This window comes from Equus przewalskii, chromosome 1 (assembly GCF_037783145.1).
Source record: "Equus przewalskii isolate Varuska chromosome 1, EquPr2, whole genome shotgun sequence".
Classification (NCBI taxonomy): Eukaryota; Metazoa; Chordata; class Mammalia; order Perissodactyla; family Equidae; genus Equus; species Equus przewalskii.
Genome location: NC_091831.1, coordinates 17,613,453 through 17,635,547, shown reverse-complemented (window position 1 = coordinate 17,635,547; position 22,095 = coordinate 17,613,453). Strand labels below are relative to the sequence as shown.

General features: G+C 38.3%; 1 protein-coding gene across 9 annotated transcripts in view; it reads left to right on the top strand.

The window, feature by feature from the left end:
- The window catches only part of TDRD1 (tudor domain containing 1), a 45,561-nt gene extending 28,114 nt beyond the window's left edge, over positions 1-17,447 (top strand). For 5 of the 9 annotated variants that reach the window (XM_070632415.1, XM_070632423.1, XM_070632412.1 and 2 more), the window contains 12 exons: positions 332-574; positions 976-1,113; positions 4,122-4,232; positions 5,019-5,189; positions 7,378-7,665; positions 8,202-8,321; positions 9,574-9,690; positions 12,532-12,699; positions 13,485-13,712; positions 14,311-14,357; positions 14,438-14,525; positions 16,992-17,447. In XM_070632415.1, the coding sequence (XP_070488516.1) occupies positions 332-574; positions 976-1,113; positions 4,122-4,232; positions 5,019-5,189; positions 7,378-7,665; positions 8,202-8,321; positions 9,574-9,690; positions 12,532-12,699; positions 13,485-13,712; positions 14,311-14,357; positions 14,438-14,525; positions 16,992-17,131 (1,859 nt within the window). In that variant the 3' untranslated portion in view covers positions 17,132-17,447. Of the gene's footprint in view, positions 1-331; positions 575-975; positions 1,114-4,121; positions 4,233-5,018; positions 5,190-7,377; positions 7,666-8,201; positions 8,322-9,573; positions 9,691-12,531; positions 12,700-13,484; positions 13,713-14,310; positions 14,358-14,437; positions 15,878-16,991 lie in introns of those variants that run through there. The other 4 variants (XM_070632421.1, XM_070632420.1, XM_070632426.1 and 1 more) reach the window with 2 other exon arrangements.
- The last annotated feature ends 4,648 nt before the right edge of the window (positions 17,448-22,095 follow it).

Sequence of the window (22,095 nt, the reverse complement as noted above, 5' to 3'; positions counted from 1 at the left end):
CTGTGAGATCTCCTGTGCGCATTTATAGTTAATCCTTGCTCCCCAGGCAACCAATAATCTGCTTGGTCTTTGTGGATTTGCTTTTGTGGACATTTCATAGTGATGAAATTGTGTTTTTTTTTTTTACGTAGAAGTATAGAAGCTGTTTACAGGCTTTTTCTTTGTAATTTTTCTTTCATTTCGTGTTTAGAAAACCCTTCTCAGATGGAACTTTTTGGTTCCAATGTTTATCGTAGATTACTTAAGTTTAACTTTGTGGAAATTAGGAGGTAAATTTCTAAATGCATGTTGTAGGAAATATTTTAACATTCTCTTAAAAATTCTTTGTTAGGAGTAAAGCCATCATTAGGAATTTGGACTCCAGAAGCTGTTTGTCTGATGAAAAAAATTGTGCAGAACAAAATGATGACAGTGAAAGTAGTGGACAAGTTGGAAAACAGTTCCCTGGTGGAGCTTATAGATACATCCGTGACACCTCACGTCAGCGTTGCTAAAGTTCTCATAGACGCAGGCTTCGCTGTGGGGGAAACGGGGGCCCTGACAGATAAACCCAGTGACAGGAAAGAAACTAGTGGTGAGTAAAATGTCTACCTGATAATGTCCGTGCTGGAGTTCAGGTGGTTTTGTGACTATGTGGGTTCTCATACTTTCAGAATTGATGTGAGTACCTGTCACGTCAATTTTTAAATCAAGCATTCATCTAAATACATTTAAGAGTGTGTTTGAGAACTGAAAATTTGTCAGAAGGTTTATGGCAGCTGAAGATCAGTCAGAAATGTGAATTTGGTTTTGAAGAAGAACCAAATTTTCAGTGAGGTAGCAATGGTTAATTGTAATACTGTTTAACTTTCCTCAAATGTTACTACGAAAATCATTGAAAGTTTAGTTGTTCTTCAAAAGCAGATTCCTCAGCAACCCCACCTCCTAACCCAACTCTGGCCATTTGTTTTGCAAAATGTTCATCTGTTTTCACAGTTCCCCTAGGTGTAGAAGCAAAATTAAATCCATTGGCGTGGACTTGGGTTGAACTTGCTGTTGACCAAACAGTAGATGTTGTGGTCTGTATGATATACAGTCCTGGAGAATTTTATTGTCATGTGCTTAAAGAGGATGGTAAGTTGACTCTTCTCGTTTCTTTCTTTTTACAAATACATTGGTATAGATGACAACTCCGGATGAGTTTACTGAGTGATAAAAGTACTTTCTTTCCAGGAAGGGCCAAGTGGGTATTTGTACTTCCGAGGAAGATTGGGTTATACTTAGTTGACTTTTATTCCATTTTAAGCCATTGTTTCTTTTTTCAGCAATCTCTAAACCAGTTGAGATTTCAAAGACTGCCTCCTGAATTCATTTTTGAAAATTAAATTTAATTGTTGATTCCATTGAAGTTTAACGTACATATGGATAAGTGGAGAAATAGGAGTACAGCATAACAAATTATCACAAGTCAAAACACTTACATAACCAACATCTAGGTCAAGAAATAAAACATTACCAGTAACCGGGAAGTTTCCTTCACGTCTCGTCTGATTACTACTCCTTCTCTCTTTCAAAAGAGAGATACTATCCTGCCTTCTAATAGCATAGATTAGTTTTTCCTGGTTTTGAACTTCTCGTAAATGGAATTACACACTATATAGTCTTCTGTGCCTTGCTGCTTTTTTTCCACATTGTGAGATTGGGCCATCATTTTCACATGTAGCTGTCGCTCATTTTTCATTGCTGTATCATGTTCCATTGGGTGAATGTACTATAATTTATTATTCCTTTCTACTGTTGGACATTTGGGTTGTTTCTAGTTCTGAGCTATAAAATAATGTTGATATGAACATTCCCTTACAAATTTAGTGAACATGTGCGTACGTTTCCATTGAGTATATTCCTAGAAATGAAATTACTGGCCATATCTTAGAGAACTTGTATATTTTCAGCTTTGGTCAATGAACGCCAAAAAATTTCCAAAGTGGTAATAACAGTTGTCAGTTTTAGAGTTCTGGTTGCTCCACATCCTCACAAACACTTGGTGTTTTCTGTCTGTTTCCTTTGAGCCATTCTCATGAGCATCATTGATTTTAACTTTTTCTGAAGCTTTGTTTTTCTCTCTGTCAAATGAGGACATTAAACTAGGTAAGTCCTTGTCTGATTCCCAACTGGTGAGATTTGTTATCCAGAATCATCTGGGAGATAGGCCACTATTTCATAAAGGATAAAATTCAAAATTTTTAAAGTTACATTTATTTTCATAGGTGATCGTACAAGCATATGGTACAAGATTCATAAGTTTAAAAAGTACATGGAGCCAGCCGAGTGGCACAGCAGTTAGGGTCGCCTGCTCTGCTTCGGCAGCCCAGGGTTCGCTGGTTTGGGTCCCAGTTATGGACCTAGCACCGCTTATCAAGCCATGGTGTGGTAGGCGTCCCACATGTAAAGTAGAGGAAGATGGGCACAGATGTTAGCTCAGCGCCAATCTTCCTGAGCAAAAAGAGGAGGATTGGCAGTTGATGTTAGGACTAATCTTCCTCAAAAAAAAAGAAAAGTTACAAAAGTATATGTAGTGGAAAATAAGTTTCACAGTTCCTCTTCTCAATTTTCTAAATATCTTTTCAGAAGTACTCTATACATATGCTTGTATGAATGTATATATTCCTTTTTATGAATGCATAAATGGGAAAATACTGTAAATAATTTTTGCACTTTGCTTTTTTCTCCGACTGTATCTTGGATATCAAATCACATGGTATTTTCTCCATTTTTTTAAATACATTTTTCATTTTGGAATAATTTTAGATTTACAGAAAAGTTGCAAAGGAGGTACAGAGAGTTCCTGTATACCCTCTCACCTAGCTTCCTCTGTAGCTAACATCTTACATAATTGATACATTTGTTACAAGGAAGAGACCAATACTGGTACATTTCTCTGAACTAAACTCCAGACTTTATTTGTATTTCACTAGATGTCATTTTCCATTTCCACTAACATCCTTTTTCTGTTCCAGGATCCAGTCCAGGATACCACATTGCTGTTTAGTCTCCACTCTTTTTCATGGTTATGTGGTATTCCACTGTGTGGATTTATCCTAATTTAATTAACCTAGGTGTGGATAAATAAAGGATTCACCTTTCCAGCCTTTTATTGCTAAAACAGTCCTTGTACTCTGTGCCTTCATTCTGAGAGTATGTCCTTGGGACAAATTCCTAAAATTGTAATTATTAAGTCAAAGGCTATGTGTGCTTGTGCCTTTGAGAGAGAGTGCCCTCCAGGAGGTGGGCCAAGCTGGTTCTCACCAGCAGTCCTGAGTGTGCCTTTTCCCACACTGTTTCTGATAGTTGCCCTTAAACTTTTTTGTTTTGGCTACTGTGGAGGCGAACATTCTAACTCATTGTAGTTTAATTTCCATTTCTGTGAATGGGCCTTTGTCACATATTTAAAAGACATTTGTTTTTCTTTTCCTCTTCTGCTGTGTTGAGATTCTGTTACTTGCTATCTTAAAGTTCTCCATGGTGTTTTTTTCCAAGCACATCTCTGGTGTTTTTCCTTAGTGGTTCACCTTTCTACTTCTCTCCTTGCCAAAGGGCTCCCACCACTTGTTTTTGGCTGCTTAATTTGTAATTCTATACTTTGCTCAGAGCCATTTCTTCCTTCTGGAATACCCTCTCCTTTTCTGTCAAATGAGCCATACTTCAAATTTCTCTAAGAAACCTTTGGTGAGCACAGAGCTCACCTCCCTGAATTTCTTAAGCAGATGTTGTCCATGCCATCCGGTTAGTAATTACGTACACTCCTTCCGGACAGCTTGTATGTAACCTTTCAGTATAGGCTGTACACTGTTTCCTTGTCCACATGCAAAGCTCATGCTCTAGCACACTGATACTGCCATTGTCATGTCCCTGTGCCCAGTGAATTCTTGGTATGCAGTCTACTGAAAGCATTAACTAAATGACTTATTTGCGCCATCAATTTTTTAATAAGGAAAAGGGATAAAGCATTTGGTGTACTTAATAGTTGTTTGGGGCATGTACCTGAGATTTTGTGATCAAACCATTTTCCAGTTTTACAGGAAAATCTATGTTCTATACATTTTTTTAAAATATTAAATGCCGTATGTGTATTGTATTTTCAGCTTTAAAGAAACTTGATGATTTGAATAAATCTCTAGCAGAATATTGCCAGCAGAAGTTGCCTAATGATTTTAAGGCAGAAATAGGGCAACCTTGTTGTGCTTTTTTTGCAGGTAAGTTGCAGTTGGTGCAATATTGACTTTTTTAGAAACTTTTAACCCTTGTTTTTTTTAATAAGTCTAGTTAACATCCATCACAATATATAGTTACAAGGCTTTTTTCTTGTGATGAGGACTTTTAAGGTTTTCTTTCTTAGCAAGTTTCAAGTAGGCATTAAATATTTCAAATATTTTTAATGTGTATTTTTTTCCTAATGTTTAAACAAATGTTTTTCACAATCAAGATGAAATGAGTTCTTAAGATATATTTTTTCTTCTTTCTTTGTAACAAGGTACCTCCAATGATACTTTCTTACTTCAGCTTTGCTAAGTTTGTTAAATGCTTTTCTTCCCAGAATTTCTGATAATGGAAGAGCTGCTCACTGCTGACCCGTTGTTTCTTGTGGTCACCCCATGTGTGTTTGTTTTGAAAATATGTTTGATGAAACACCTTAATTTCATCACAAGTTTTTCTGCTGTTTATATTTTATATTATTTTACCAAGTAACAAGTAGAACAGTGTCATTACTGGTGAGAGTAACATTCTGTTTATTAGGTAGGTTATGAATCAAATCCTTAATATATATCAGATGTAAAAGTGTGGTGCTATAAAAATTTTGGTAGATATTCTAAAATGCATTTTGAGAATTCTTATAGGGATTTCTGAATGAAAAACTAAAAGCATCATCTGGTGAAGAGAGCAAATTCATTACTTTAGGCAAAGGATGTCTTTTTGAAGATAAATTACAAATGCTCATAGAAGGGAAATATTCCATGTTACAAACTCTGTGTTAAATTTAGGTGATGGTAATTGGTATCGGGCTTTAGTCAAGGAAATCTTACCAAATGGAAACGTTAAAGTACACTTTGTGGATTATGGAAACAGTGAAGAAGTTACTGCAGATGAACTCCAAATGATGCCATCAACGTTTTTAAAGCTTCCGTTTCAAGGGATTCAGTGCTGGTTAGTAGGTATGGTGCAGGATAAGAAACTTTCTCAACGGTCTTCTAATACTTAAGATACATAAACTTCTAAGTATTAATATCTGTAATTTTAATTCTCTGTATAAGTTAAAAGATCCTGCTTCATAGTATAAAATTCAGAAAAGTATTTTTAAAGATATGGCTAAAATGTCAAAGTAGGGAGGCAACTGCTTTTCTCTTATGATGGGAGTGAAAACCAGTGTTTTCTCCTGAAGGCGTCTTGCAGGATTCCTTAAGAGCCTCAAATATTCCTACCTTTGGTGTTAGCAATTTTACTTCTCATAATTTATCCCAAAGAAATGATCTTGGACTTTCACAAAGTCACCTACAAGGAAATTTATTACACTGCTGTTAATAATAGCAAAACAACCCAAATAGCCAGTAATAGAAGACTGGTTAAATAATGATCCGTGTAATGGATAAGGGATAAAAACCCTGTTTTATAGGGTTGTCAGCGTTAAATGAAAGTTTAGAATAGGGCCTGTTACTCAGTTCTGTTTGAGTGTCTGCTGTTACACAGAATTAAAATGATGTTAAATACGTGTTATTTATATGTAGAATTGTTCCTGATTTAAGTGAAGAAAGCAAGTTATAAGAGAGATACAGGAGAGCATTGTGATTGAGACAAACTCTAAAACCAACTCTGCTACCCACGAGCTGTGAGACCTTAGGCCAATTATTTAAACTCTCTGTAGTTCCATTTCCTCATCTGGAAAAAATACTACTGGCTTCCTCCAGGAGTCATTAAGAATAAAAGAGATAGGGGGCCGGCCCCAAGGCCAAGTGGTTAAGTTCGCATGCTCCACTTTGGTGGCCCGGGGTTTTGCTGGTTCAGATCCTGGGCGCGGACATGGCACCACTTATCAGGCCATGCTGAGGCGGCGTCACACATAGCACAACCAGAGGCACTCACAACTAGAATATACAACTATGTGCTGGGGGGCTTTGGGGAGAATAAGAAGGAAAAAAAACAAAGAAGAAGAAGATTGGTAACAGACGTTAGCTCAGGTGCCAATCTTTAAAAAAAAGATAAAAAATATAAAACACTTAGTGCCAGGCATTATACCCATAATAGCTATTACTATTATAAAAATTTCTTTATAAAAGAAATGAGTATGTATGTGCATGTGTGTGTTTCCACGTGCACATAAAAATTGTAGAAGATAGGATGCCAAAATGTTAATAGTGATAGGGTCTAGAAGCATAGATACTTTTCATTTTTTCCTTTGCCTGTTTTCTTTCTACTTATTTTACACTATGTTTCAGATTGTTGTTTTTAATTACCATGTTTTATGTCAGTGCTTCTTAAAATGTGGCCCCCAAACCAGCAGCATCAACACGAGAGCTTGTTAACAATGCAGATTCTAGGGGCCAGCCCCATGGCATAGTAGTAGTTAAGTTCAGCACTCCCCGCTGTGGCAGCCCGGGGTTCGGGGGTTTGGTTTCTGGGCACGGAGCTACACTACTCACCAGCCATGCTGTGGTGGTGACCCACATATAAAGTGGAGGAAGATTGGCACAGATATTAGCTCAGAGCTAATCTTACTCAGCAAAAAAAAAAAAAAAAACACACCACCAGATTCTCAGTCTGTAAACAAGACCTACTACTATATTGGAAACTCTAGGGTGGGACCCTGAAATCTTTTTTTAAGGAGCCTTTTAGGTATTCAGTTGGATACTGAAGTTTGAGAATCAGTGTTATGAAAATAAGGATATAAGCCAAAGTTATCCAAGAAAAATAATTTTTGATTAAGTAATTTAAAATGACATTTTGAAATTATCATTAGAAAACTGTCCACCGGGGTGAAGGTGTATTGTTGACATCTTTTACCAGCATAATTGGTACTCGTCATTGTGTGTGTAACAGAACACAATGGTGGCTCCTAGACGAAATAATAATCCTGGTTTTGCCTATTGGAAAAATGCCAGGTGACGATACATTAGTAGGGAAGGCAAGGAAAGGTCCTGAGCCTCCCAAAACCCTGGTAGTATATTTGCAAATCCATTATTTGTAGTTAAGGCATGGAGAGTGTAGATATATAATTGAATATTGAAAGAGATACTCAAAATTGCTGACCTGAATGGTAAACTTGGCAAGGACCCAGTCCTGAATCCTGTTGAAGCAAAAATGCAGCTTGGGCACGGAATTCTTTTTAATGCTGTTTTTATTTGCCAGATATACAGCCTAGAAACACACATTGGACTAAAGAAGCCATTGCAAGATTTCAGATGTGTGTTGCAGGGATAAAACTCCAAGCCCGAGTGGTGGAAATCACTGAGAATGGAGTGGGAATTGAACTCACTGATCTTTCCACTTGTTATCCCAGAATAATTGGTGATGTTCTGATTGATGAGCATCTGGTCTTAAAAGTAGGTTCACCATGTAAAGACTTGCCAAATAACAGCCCTGTTAACAAACATGGTCTTCAAATTGACCCTCAAATTGACGCCCCAGGGCTACAAGGTAACATTTTAAAACCATTGTTGTTTAATTCATGTTATCCTTTGCTTTTGTAGGCTATGAAAATATTTCTATCCTAAATGACACATTTTTCTTGTGGAAATATGCTTTGTGGAAATAGATTAATAATAGGTTGTTAAAGTTAATATTAACTTGTTGAAACATGGTTTTATTAAACACTGTACTCATTTTTAACATAGTTATTTATCAGGTGAACTTGCATCATATAACCATGTATCCCTTAAAGTTGGAATAAATTTTAAGAATTATGGTAAATATACTACAGAAATGGAAACATACCACAGAAATATACTACAGGAGTACAGTAGTTCAAGGATTCTCCTTATAGATTGGACTTTGTGTAACGCCATAAAAATCCTTCAAATTGAATAGATTGTTGCATGAAAAACAGATTTTCAATTTGGAAATGTTGATAATAGCTGTTGATGAATAAATTATTGAGTGAGTGAATCTGTTACTGGGAAAGGATACTAAGTTTAATTTATTTTGTGCAAGACCTGTGTTTTGTATGTTTTTAGCCATCTCTTCAGCTGAGCAGTGGAAGACGATAGAATTACCAGTTAATAAAATTGTGCAAGCAAGCATATTAGAAATCATAAACTTAAACTTATTTTATGCACTACCAAGTGAGATGCCTGGTAAGAAACCAAAATTTGAGATCTATTTGTGCTGATCTTTTTAACTGTGTGATGAAAGTGCTTATCTGAACTCCTTAGGAAATGAGGAGAGGTGGGTGATAATTTTTGTTTCGTTCAATGTTTTAAGGAAGAATTGGTCGTAACATTTAAGGCAAATTTACTTACAAAAACACAAATGTGAACATGAGGGGACTGCCCTTCATTCAGCACCTGCTCGACCGGGTCTTGATAATCTACTGCTTTTTATAACAAAAGTGTCTTTAATTACTGTGTAATTTCTTGTCTAAAATCTCGACTGTCTATATTGAATTGCTTTACTAAGCTAACCTTCTACAACCATTTAAGATCATTTGAACCAAAACTGTTTTAGATATATTGAAAGAGTACTTTGTAATCAGTCTACAATCATAGTGTTTCTATATCTTAGAAACTTAGAGAAATGTTTTACAAACAGGATCTGATAATGAAGAAAAGTAGCGTATAAATGTTTTCCTTTTTTGTTTCATGGAAGTTTACAATTAAGGCATTTCTCCAATCTATTTGAGTTTATCCTTAGTATCAGAAGGTGAGTTAGTGTGAGGTGGGTGGTGGCTACTCAAAGTAATTTGCAGGTACCCTAAAGCTGAAAAAATGAACTTTTGTTTCAAATTGTCAAACCTTATTAACTGTAACAGCCTTGCTGAAAAGTATACTGAACAATTGTAAAAATAGAACGTGTTAAGTTTTCGTAGAGTGAACACACTAGTGTAACCACCTGGATCAAGAAATGAGCCCACCAAAGGCTTCCTTCTTGCTCCCTCCCGGTATTGCATCCCTTTGGCACAAGATAACCAGTAGTGGTTTGATTTATTTTTTAAAATATAAATGTGTACTGGGGCCGGCCCGGTGGCGCAGCGGTTAAGTTCACACGTTCTGCATCTCAGCGGCCCGGGGTTCGCTGGTTCGGATCCCGGGTGCTGACATGGCACTGCTTGGCAGCCATGCTGTGGTAGGCGTCCCACGTATAAACTAGAGGAAGATGGGCACGGATGTTAGCTCAGAGCCAGGCTTCCTCAGCAAAAAGAGGAGGACTGACAGTAGTTAGCTGAGAGCTAATCTTCCTCAAAAAAACCAAAAAAAAAAATGTATATATATAAATGTGTACTTTAATACACATGGGTTTTTTTTGAGTGATTAGATTTGATGTTCTTTTGTATACTGTTTAAATAGCATTGAGAATTTCTTCACAAAAGATTGCTTTTATATATTTTAGAAGATCAGGAAAAACTGTGTATATTGACAGCTGAAATGTTAGAATATTGCAATGCTCAGAAAAGTCGATCGTCTTACAGACCAAGAATTGGAGATGCGTGCTGTGCCAGATACACAAGTAAGATTCTTTTAGGTAAAATATTAAAGGGAAAAGATTTTGTCTGTTCTGTTTTACATGAGATTATGTGGATTTTGTTATTTTAGATGTAAATTTCATTTGGTTACAGAAATTAAGACAGACAAGGTCATGGGTTTAATTCATATATTGGAATCATTTGGCTTTTCTGTTCAATACCCATAGATGGTAGTTAGGGAAGGATGTATGTAGAAATCTGCAAATCTGTCACTACTTCTAGATAACCAGCTCTAGATAACCATACTTTATATGGTGAGTCAATAACATGTTTATGTATGGAGGGATTTAAATAATTTATAGAACTCTGTGAATGTACTTAAAGACTAAAATGCCTCAGGGAGTCAGACCCATTGAATCAAGGTACAGTAATCATTCTCCTGTTATTTAATATTTCATGTTAACAAATTTCTTTTGCTAAAATACATATATAACACTTGCAGTGAATATTCTTGGGCAGAAATTTGGTAACTATGAATACTATAAGATGAATTTTCAGGGATGGAATTTCTGAGTCAAAGGCTGTAAATTGTTTTCTAGGTTCTGGAAACATTGCTCTCTGGGCATCTTAAAGAAATTTCCGTATGTGCCAAAAATTTGTGAGCAGGCCACTGTCATCATCCCCTTGCCCACGATGGATTTAAAATGCTTTTTGTCTGTTGCCCAAATAGTGTTCATTTTTAAATTGAGATTTACAGTTTTAAAGTACAGTATGGTTAGTTTTATTTTTCTTTCGTGTGACAACTGAATCAACATTTCCCTCCCTTTCTTCCCAGTAATACGTTATTATTTTTGGTTATGTAAGTGTTCTGTATTACTTTAGTAGGCTTGCATAAACACTATTCATAGCCTAGCCATGTGGGGTACTATGATTACATTTCTCCTTTGCTGCCTTTGTTGCTGCTGTTCTTGTATACTTTCACTAATTATCTCCAGTTCTCTGCATTAGTGTAAACACTTGATGTACTTTATCAACTTTTATCATGTTAGAGGCATCTTCAGCCTTCTGACCTGCTATCTAGACTGCTTGTCCTCCAGACCTGAGCTGTCATCCTGGAATTTTTCCTTCACCATCATGCTGGGCACTGTTTTGACACCATCCTCCTCTGTTTCTTGGATTTCTCTCCCACCTCACCTTATTGGCTAGATTTCTCCCTCCCTCATCTCACAGTGTTTTCTGGATCCCTTACTTCTAATTTACTCTAGTATTTGGGTATATCCCATCCTCCAGAAGCTGAGAAAAGGTACATGTAAGATTAATTTTCTGTTATCTCCATTGTTTGAACAAGTCTTCATTCTACCCTAATACTTCATTGATGGCTTGCCTGGTTATAGAATTCTAGGTTGGAAATCATCCTTCTCTTAAGATTTTGAAGGCGTTGTTTTTCTTGTCTTTTAGTTGTTGGTGTTGCTGGTCAAGAGAGAAATGTCATTCAGGTTCTCCAAACTTTGTACATATTTTGTTTTCTAGAACTGTTAGTGTCTTCATCCCATGTTTTGAAATTTATGTTGTGACTTATATTGGGGCCCTTAAGTCTAGAAATTTGAGAAATTTTCCTGAATTCTTTTCTTCTTCATCTTCTTTTTCTTTAAGGAACTCTAAGTAGTCTAATATTGGACTTGAGTTTTTCTACTAAATTTCCTCTTTTCTCTTTCATCTTTTTGTTCTGTTTTTCAAGAGATTTCCTCAATTTTATTTGAGTATTTAATTTCTGATATCACATTTTTAGTTTCAAAAGCTTTTTTATTTTTCTCGTGTGTGTTTTTAGTACTGTCTTGTTTTTGTTTGAAGGATGGAAAATCATTTCTCTGAGGATGTTAATATCATTCTTTTAATTTTCATCATCTTCTCCCTTCCTTGTTTCTTTTTCTTTGAGTTCCTACTTGTTTTCATCTTCTCTTTCATGTTAGAGACTTTCTTCATTTAAATATCTGGTGATCCTTTGCTGTTCACTTATTTAAGATGGGGCACCAAGAAGTTAATTGGAAGTTTCTTTGTGCATAGGCAGAACTTATCCACTGGTGGCCTTCACTGTAGGGTGATCTGGCTCTGCCCTTTCACCGGGGACTCCTGTTGTTGGTCTCTTGAAGTGCTTTCCCTTGAGATGATTGTCTCCTGCCTGGCGTGCATAGCCTGCCTGACAGTGTTTTTAGTAACTTTCCTCCTCTGCTCTGCCTCATGTTCCCTAGTCCGTAGTCTGTCTGGCTCATCCTCTCTGGAGAAGAAACTTCTAGTCTTCTGCCCTGGGGTAGGAGCAGTTTCTTGGAAAGAGGGAAGGTATTCTAAGCTTTATTAAAACATGTGAACATAAACCTGATCATTCTCTTTCACAACTTTAAAAGTAAGTATCATGTCTAAATGTGTTTATGAACTAAAGTCTATTCGTATGTCTTGGGAAGTAACTCTGCTTACTTTCAGTTGTCATTTTCAGCTCCATCTTCACTCCTACTTTTGAATGGGCAGCACTAATGATTAAGCCTTGGGGATTTGAGATGCAAATTGGGATGCCTCTTGGCTTCCCCACCGCCAGCTTTGGTTGAGCTCTGCTAAATCATTTCCATTCATGCATCTGCTTTCAAGCTTCCAATATTATCTTCTTTCTTGTTCTCTAGCCTCGTGGTTTTGTGCCTTCTTCTTTTTAATCTTTAATTGACTTTTTGGTAGGATCTGGAAGGAGTAGAGATGATGCCAATATTTAATCTGGACTCTAACCAGAAATCTTGGCATGAATTTCTAAGTAATGTAAATGTGACTGTGAATAACCATCTTGAGGGAGGGGGGTCATTGAATGTAACTTCTTACCTGAGATTCCATTGTATTTTCAGATGATGATTTCTGGTACCGAGCCATTGTTCTGGGGACTTCAGATACAGATGTGAAAGTGCTGTATGCAGACTATGGAAACATTGAAACTCTGCCTCTTTCCAGAGTGCAGCCCATCTCCACCAGCCACTTGGAGCTTCCTTTCCAAATTATTAAATGTTCCCTTGAAGGTAAGCAATTAAGTCACTTTCCAGTTGGGATGTCGGTGCAATTTTTTTCTCTGTTTGTTTTATAGCTAAGTCTGAAATGGGTATTTCAAGTAACTGCCCAGATTTCTAAATATCAAATTTGTTGTATAAATTACAAATAAATTTCTTATCTTTTATTCTTTATTTCCTTCTCACAAACATCATATTCCATCTTTGTTTTACAGATTAGTTTCAGAGCATCAAGGTTCAGAGAGTCTGCTTTGCCCCAGGTTGCAAAGCTAGTAAGTGGCAGGGCCAGCGTGAACTGGGGCCATCTGACCTCTTACTCTGCTCTTCAGAGACTAGAAGCATTCAAATGACACCATTTTGGTCTACCTTACTAGGCATATTATCTGCATATATTCAGCTCTTCAGTTGGAGTTTGAATAAAGGGAACTAAAATGCTAAAGCAGCTTTTTACTCTGACTCCTGCTTTCTTTACCCAGAGGTCCCTGCAGATAATAGATTGCCTCGTAGTCTGCTTTGGTTTTGACCTGGAGAGAGAGTTGGAAAATTATCCTCGTTATTGTCTGCTTCTCCCTTAAGGATGTATGTCCAGGACAGCAGACGTTTGTCTATTAACACCTAATAGTATCAATGAATATTTATTGAATGTTTGATTTTTTTTAATGCAACAGCAGTAGTCCATCAAAGCATGCGTAACCCACCTAAAATAAGTGAGCCTTTTCCTTATTATTATTAGATAATTTATCTAAATATTTTTTAAGGGACTTGAAGATTAACCCTAATATTCAATTTTTTTCCAGGACTAATGGAATTGAATGGAAGCTGTTCCCAGTTAATAATAGAGCTACTAAAAAATTTCATGTTGAATCAGAATGTAATGCTTTCTGTAAAAGGAATTGTCAAGAATGTCCATACAGTGTCGGTTGAGAAATGTTCTGAGAATGGTACTGCCAGTATAGCTGATAAGCTGGTGATGTGTGGACTGGCAAAAAACATGACAGCTAAAAAGCAAAATGCTTTAAATAAAGGTATTTTTTTCAAATTTAATTAATAACAGATCTAAGTGTCATTAGGAACAGATGTAATCAATTTAGGTGACCTGATCTTTCCTTCCTGTCCGTGGCCACATTCCCTTTGTCCTCCTCCTTTATAAATCCAGCGGCAGGGCGCTGATTCATGTTGCCACCTCAGAGGAACTGCCTGGATGGGAGCAGGCCTCTTAGTCCAGATTTTCTTTAGATCAGACTCAGCAACACTGACGATAGAGTTGATGCTGACAGCTTTGGAAATATCCAGCATTCAGAGTTACTCCCAACTTACTTTTGATCCTGATCAAAGTGAGAACTCATATTTTAGAGATTGAATCATACTAATATTTCGTAAGATGATTATTTGGCAGACCTGCTGTCAGCCGAAGAGAGAAATCCCATATATGATATATCATAGGCGAATGACCTGAACTCTGGGAGATGAGGGCATTAATTTGGTAAAACCCATGACGCAGTAGTAGATTACAGTAAAGCCCAAATGATCAAGTCGTTTGTAGTCGGAACCCATTGCGGAGGCAGAGCTGTTTGCGCTCAGACTCCCATATGTTATCTAATGGCTTTTTGTGTTTGCTTTTAGAAGAAACATACAGGATGAATTACTGCTGCACAGAGTTACGGAAGCAAGTGGGTAACATTCCTTTCAATAAAATTATACTCCCAACATTTTTGGAAATGAAATAATACTATTTCTGTTTCACCCATAGGTTGAAAAACACGAACAGATTCTTCTCTTCCTCTTAAACAATCCAACCAATCAAAATAAATTTATTGAAATGAAGAAATTGTTAAAAAGTTAAGTTAAATTGGATGTTATTGCCACTTCTGTAACCAGCAGTAGGGCATCTTCAGTCGTGTTATCAGGGTGGAGCTAATTGGGGGAACCGCGTTGTGAGGCTGTACTTTATTTTGTGATCTCATGATCTGACGTCTGGTTGTAGTTTTTGCTGTCTTCCTAGGTCTTATTTGATAATCTTCCTTTGACACTGCTAATGGAACTGGGCCCAGGGCTGTGGAGGTCCCAGTTACCTTTCCTTCTGTGTAATTTTGAGAAGGCTCATGTTATTGATATGTGAAGGGACTTGTAAAAGTTGTTGTGAGGTAAAGCTTTGCCTCAAATTCCTTGTGTCTGGAAGTAATATTAACTCTCCCTTGTGCGCGTTGCTCTAAAAATGTTTAGCACTTTTTGTGAAGAGGCGCCAAAGGGCCAGGAATGGAAAGTGGGCTGCCCTGATGGTATATTTCATTTCAAAACAAAACATACTCTCCTCTTTTGGCTGTGGCGATTCTAGTGCTCAGACACAGTATCGGTGGGTTTTAAACAGAGGTTCCCCTGCTTTTTTATGGTCTGGGATGCTTTCTTCTAAGATAGCCCACAGAAATTACTTTATGATCCACAGCCAATTAGAATTTCTGAGGCAAATGAGATTGTCCTCCTTACCGTGTTGAGTTAGTATAATTCCAGCCAAAAGCAAAGGATCTTTGATTTATTTAATTTGTGCACTCTTGTTGGCTAAGGAGCATTTTGTAAATCAGAGTGTTTGCAAACAGCTCACGAGGTGGTCCTGCTCTCTGAGGGTCTCTGTGGGCCTGGTAACTCTCAAGTAGGGACCTACTGTGTTCAGACATACCCTCCATGTGGTAATGTATCATTGTTTTGTTTTTGTTCCTAAGAAAGTATGGCTAAATTCTAAACTAAATGTCATTAATGCAAGATCAACAGTTTTGATTCTCGTAATTTATTTCCTTTACAAGTTTTAGTTTATCTTTAATAAATGCTGACTTACAATTGCAATTACAACTGTCAGTCCTTTCTGATACATTGTTTTAATACTGACTGCTGTTTTGTGTACTTGAGTTTAAAATCTTAAATTTAATGATGATTTTAATTTCATATATTAAGTAACATGCAATGACATCAACTTCTGGAATTTAGTCCTAGCGCCAAATCGTATTGTTGATCAAGTTGATTAACTTGTATGCGCTTTTATCTTTTTCTCTAATAGGCTTTTTCCATAAGAATATCAAGAGTGCTTACATACACAAGATGAGCCTATGTTTTCTCTTCTTTCTAGATAGATTGAAGACATTACTTAAAAAAAAAAAACAGACAAAAAATACTTGATTTAGTGGCCAGACCTGTGGCCGTGTGGTTAAGTTCACGTGCTCTGCTTCGGTGGCCCAGTGTTTCACCAGTTCAGATCCTGGGAGCAGACACAGCACCACTCATCGGGCCACGCTGAGGCGGCGTCCCACATACCACAACTAGAAGGACCCACAACTAAAATATACAACTCTGTACTGGGGGGATTTGGGGAGAAAAGCAGGAAAAAAAAAAAGATTGGCGACAGTTGTTAGCTCAGGTGCCAGTCTTAAAAAAAAACAAAAACAAATACTTGATGTAAACCATAGTAGTTGCACTGGCTTTCCCCTACGGTGGGAATAAATACATATTTTTGTCTACATTTGAACACAGCATGATACCTTATATTTTGGTAGTGCGTTATTTAAAAAGCATTTTAATATCTAGTCCCATGTTTAATCTTCACAATACCCTCGGAAAGAAAGTAGGTCCTGTTTCATAGATGAGGGAGCTGAGGCTCAGAGAGGTTAAATGCACAGAATCACACACAGAGTGGAAACTAGGTCTTCTGACTCAAAGCCGAATTATCTCTACTGCCCCTCGATGCTTAACTGTGTGCTGTGTTACAGTACTTTTCACATTAGATCAGTTCTGATGGCCACAAAACTAACGGATTATATTAATAGAAAAAATTACATACGTGGTTGCTTAAGCATACTTCCTTCATTGTGGTGAAAATGTAATTAAATATTTACTCCTTTAAGTTATTCTTCCTAGATATAATATCTTTAAATTTTAAGTGTTTCGTTATCTCTGGAGAAATTTGTTTGTTAATAATTGTAAAATTGTTAAACTAGGAGTACTGTGGTGATGAGAACATAAAACTCTAATCTGTTGCCCAGAAGCGATAAATAAGTGCTTCACACAAGTTTATATAAAATATTTTTTATATTTGAAGGAGAGTGCAAATAGCTGTACGTTATGTTTGTGAAGGAGTACAAACAGCTGTAAGTAACGTATTGTGCTGTTGTGGTGGTGAATTTTTTTAGCTGACAGTTAAATGTGTAATTTCAGTTAGAAGCGAATATTTGGTTTGCTTGTACTTAAGATAGAAATTAAGAACCATAGTGACTGAGTTTTTATATCAAGCATAATGATAGTTGATTTTTCTCTTTCAGAAACAAACACTTATGAGAAAGGAACATCGAAGGCTAGACTTAGGAGAGAAAGTACAGCATCTTGGGTTTTTGTTTACTGGAAACTTTCTTTAATGACCTTTTACGCCTTCATTTTTGTTTGCTCACCACTCTTCTGTTAGGCTGGGTAATTTTATTTTTTTCCTCTTAAATTCCTCCTCCCAAATAAGTCTTGCGTAAAAGATTCATACCAAATTCATGGGACTGTCAGGAAGAGATACATAGGGGCTTTTTACTGTATATATAACTTCCTATGGCTTAAAGGTACTGAAGAAAATATGGCTCCATGTTAATACCGCAAAAATCTAGTTGATGGGTACACGAGTTTTATTTCTTGGACTTTTCTGTATGTTTGAAATATTTCATAATAAAACATGCCCTGCTCTCCCTGTCATCCTCTGCTCTTCCACATAATAAACGTTGTTTGGTTTGTTGTTCCTTCAGTCTCTGCTCTTCTTTTCCCGTCCCCTCTGAAGTCATCAGCTTCCTTCTCTCCATCCTGACTTGGATCGCTTCTCCTTTGGGCCCAGAGTCTGTCCTTGGGCTCTTGGCCACTCAGACTGGGCAAGGAACTTTCTCTTTCTGCTCCTGCCATCCACACCCTTCTAAATCTGTAGCTGCTTTTTCTTGTAGAAAAAATTTACATTTTCTGAAGCACAAATACAGTTAACAATTTAAGTTTAAAAATCTAAGTTAGAGTATGTATTCTTCCTGAAGCACATAAAGTAATTTTAAATTCTCCTAAACTTCTATGTGTAGAATTATGGGCCAGCTGACTTTCCCGCCAGCCCATACAGTTCTATTTGAGAATTTTTCTGTGAGTCAAGTATCAGACTATGACAACCTAAGAAAATGTCACTAACTCAGTGAAGTACCTTAAGACTTTTTTTTTGCTTTTACTAGTAATGTGTGTCAGATTAATGGAATTTTTCCTCATATAAAAAGTTTAAATATTGATGTGCATTAGATAAAAATTTATGCTGCTTTGCCCAGTAAAATTCTTTCACTTAGCAGCTAGATTTCCCTTATGTTCTTATAGGCAGCATTCTAACTTCCTTTTTTTTATCTGCACACACTAGGAGCACTGGATCCTTAGTTTGTTCGTACTCTATTCAATTCCAGCCACAATGAAAATGAAAATGAAAACTATGGAATCACAAAATTGGCCTTTTACTTAAGGAAAATTAGAGAAGCAAGTCAAAGAAGACATAAAAAAATCTGAGTCCATGGGGCTGGCCGGTGGTGCAGCAGTTAAGTGTGCACGTTCTGCTTTGCTGGCCTGGGGTTCGCCGGTTCGGATCCTGGGTGCGGACATGGTCCTGCTTGGCAAGCCATGCTGTGGTAGGCATCCCACATATGAAGTGGAGGAAGATGGGCACGGCTGTGAGCTCAAGGGCCAGTCTTCCTCAGAAAAAAGAGGAGGATTGGCAGTGGTTAGCTCAGGGCTAATCTTCCTCAAAAAAAAGTTATCAGAGTCCAAGGTTTTATCATATAGTATAGAAATTTGAATACAAACAGGTTTTTGGCTTTTTGCGGTTTTTGGTGAGGAACATTGGCCCAGAGCTAACATCTGTTGCCAATCTTCCTCTTTTTCTTGAGGAAGATTGTTCCTGAGCTAACATCTTTGCTAATCCTCCTCCATTTCTGTATGTGGGACTTTGCAATGGCATGGCTTGATGATTCCTGTGTTGGTCTGCGCCAGGGATCCGACTCCAGGGCTGCTGAAGCGGAGTGTGTGAACTTAACCACTACGCCTCTGGGCCTGCCCCAGAATACAAGCACTTGTCTCACAAATAGAGATACGGGTTAAATGTCTCCTGGCTTAATTCGACATATTCCCATACCAGAAACTAGGTCTTATTTCTGAGTAGGTTTAAGAAGTTTCCTACCTTAATGAACTTTAATTATTCAAGAAATATTTGAGCTCCAGCTATATGTCTGCCATTGAGGTAGGCACTATATTTGTTCACTGGGGCCTCGTAGGGTCCATCACACCTGCCAGTCTTGGTCTCAAAATACCTAGTTCAGTCGTAGGTAAGAACACTAGAACTGAGACCATATAACCAAACGAGTAGTCTCTTCCTCGGCAGAGACCATGTAAATAGACATATCAGATCCATTTTGTCAGGGAAGAGACTTCTGTCATGGAATAGACAGTAAATGGGTTGACAGGCTGGGGAGAAGGCATATGCAATACACCTTTTTTTTTTTTTTTTTTTTGGTAGAATTCTTTTGCTTGGGCAGCTAGAAATGTAAAAGACTAGAAGTTGTGAATGAGGGGGATTAATATTCTGAAATTGAGCTTTCTTGCTATACATTGAGGATCCTTATCAGCAGGACCCTAAACTGCCAAATTCCAGGAGAGGACTACATCATTGTGAGGCTCCCTACTGTGAGGCTGCCAGCCCAAGGCAATAAACCAGGAGCGTCTCTGGTGGGCTCATCACCAACACAGCCACTGCCTGGTTTCGGCAAATTAAGCTCTTCTGAGATTAACCAAAGGGTGAGGTCTGGGCTCCACGCTGGTGCAAGTGCCTCTTCAGCCCGACTCGCACCCAAGCAGAGCTTCCTCATTAAACAAGATTCTCAAGGGCGGTTTTTGTTTGTTTTTCCAGATAAAAGGAATTGGAGGGCACCCTGGTTCCAAACACGCAGTGAAGAGAGCTGTAGGACAGTTGTGCTCACTGAATCTAAGAGAGGTTCAGTTCCATTGAGATGGCTGCCCATCTGCACAGGGGAGTGTTGCAGAGGGCCCACCCTGAGAACTGCTAACACTTTTTCTCTTGCCCCAAATGTGGTTCAAGTCACTGTTTAGGCAAAACAGTCTAACTTCCCAGGAAGGTTCTCGAGTCTTTGGCAGTAGCTTTCGGATAACCTAAAATTGGTTTCATCTACAGCTTTAGCTGCCCAACCTCAGCCATTTTCCTGCACTGTCCTTTTACCTTGCGACTGTTGGGGAGGAAGACAAATCCTCTACCCTCTAGGTCCTTCCAGCTGGGCTGCAAATTAAATTGACATGAGACAGAATAACAGGAGAAAATCAATCAAAGCTTTATAACATGTATACATGGGAGAAACCCAGGAAGACTCAGCAACTCACCAGAATGGCTGAGGTCACTGCCTTAAATACCATTTTTAGCTAAAGACAATCGAGGGTGTTGGAGATGGGGGATTCAGTTATGGGAGGTTACCAGAAAAAGCACAGTAAGCAAGAGTAAGGTTCTTATGCAGATTTAAGTCCTTGCCTTCTGCATTGATAAGAGTTTCTAAGGGCCAGCCCTGTGGCTGAGTGGTTAAGTTCGTGTGCTCTGCTGTAGCGGTCCAGGGTTTTGCTGGTTCAGATCCTGGGCGTGGACATGGCACTGCTCATCAGGCCACATTGAGGCGGCATCCCACATGCCACAACTAGAAGGACCTGCAACTAAGATATACAACTATGTACCGGGGGGATTTGGGGAGATAAAGCAGAAAAATAAAGTTTCTAGATATAAGTTCATCCCCCTCTTCCTGGGACAGAGAGGGAGACATCTTTACAAATGGAGATTTCCCTTGTAAATGTCCCTTATAAAGGCTAACTTCTACTAGGTTTTCAGAGCTTCTCCCGTGTCTGCAGTTTCTTAAAAGCAACCAGTCCAAAATTATCCTTATGCCAAAGAAACATATTTTGGGGTGGCCAATTCTGATCCCCGCAAGACCCTGAGGTGATGCTGTTTTTAAAACCTCATGGTGATACCCTTTTGATGAGGAGGTGCCTACCTCCTGTGATACAGCCTTCCAGGAAGTGAGATGGACTGAGGCTTATAAGTTGAGCAGAAGCCTACTGTGCCTCCTCCACAGGTGCACCCAGATTCCTCTCAAAATTCATTCAATGAATACTTACGTTAAGGCCTACATATGTTGACACAAATAATCCATAACCAATCTATACATCAAAATTGAGGCGAGTTTATTATGAGCCTGATTTGAGGACTATATAGCCCGGGAGAGTCCTTTCACAAAGGAATGGAGCACTCCAAAGAAGTGGGGGTGTACAGAGTGGTTATATACCGTCAAAGAGCATGTATCTCATATGATTGGAATGTCCCTTTTGCAGTAGTCAAGAGATTGCCTTGCTGGCACAGCAATTCACCCAGAATTGATGAACACAGCAGGTAGCAGGTCTGTAGTCTCCAAGTGGGTGGTCACAGGGTGAGCACAGCAGGCCAGCAATCAATCCTTAGTTTAGGGAGAAATGCTTATCCTAAAGGAAATGCCCATGCAGGGGAAGTTTCATCCTTATCTTTAAGGGCATCATTCTTGTCTTTGGGACATAGTAAATACTTAAAGCAGATATATAATGCATGCTCAATGGCCGTGTCAAGCCCATTTTGGAAAAACAAGTTCAGGCTGAATTAGTTTTATACCAAATGGCTTCCTCATATACTCCAATGTATCCTATTGCTTGTCATGTATTTATCACATATATGTGTGAAAACTAAAGACACCAAATTTGGAAGTATTGACAGTTTAAAGCAGCTTCTGCAGTTCTGGATGTTGACTGAATAACTAACTTAGGTTCCCCAAGCCTTTGCCTTTGTAGACATTCCACGTTTACTTGATTCAGCCAGAGAGCATCCCATTTCCCAGAAGCAAATCCAGTAAAACTTTGTGCCTAATTCTCACTGTCTGAAGGAGTTGGGATGTATGCTCTGAGCCTCAGAACAGTTGGGGCCTACCCCGAACCTAAGGGTCTTTAGCTTTGAGATGGCAGCAGTTCTCTTCCTCGTGTCCCCCACCCCAACTTTGTTCTCTCTCATTGCCCTTAGTGCCACCGTTTTTGCCCTGGCTTAATTTGCTGCCTGTGGAGCACTTCAGAAACAGGCCCTTTGTTTCCTCTGAGACGGTTTCTTTGCCATTTAATATGCATTGTTTCCTGTCCTTTCATTTCTCAACACGAGGGTTCCGGTGTGTGGCTGCTCTGTGGGTTTTGGGAAATCGACGGCTTTTGCGGCTCTATTATGCACCCTTCTCTGGGTCTTTTCGTATGTGCTTCACCTTGCTTTCATCATCTGGGAGACTGGCTGCAAAGAATTTGAATTAGGCTTCC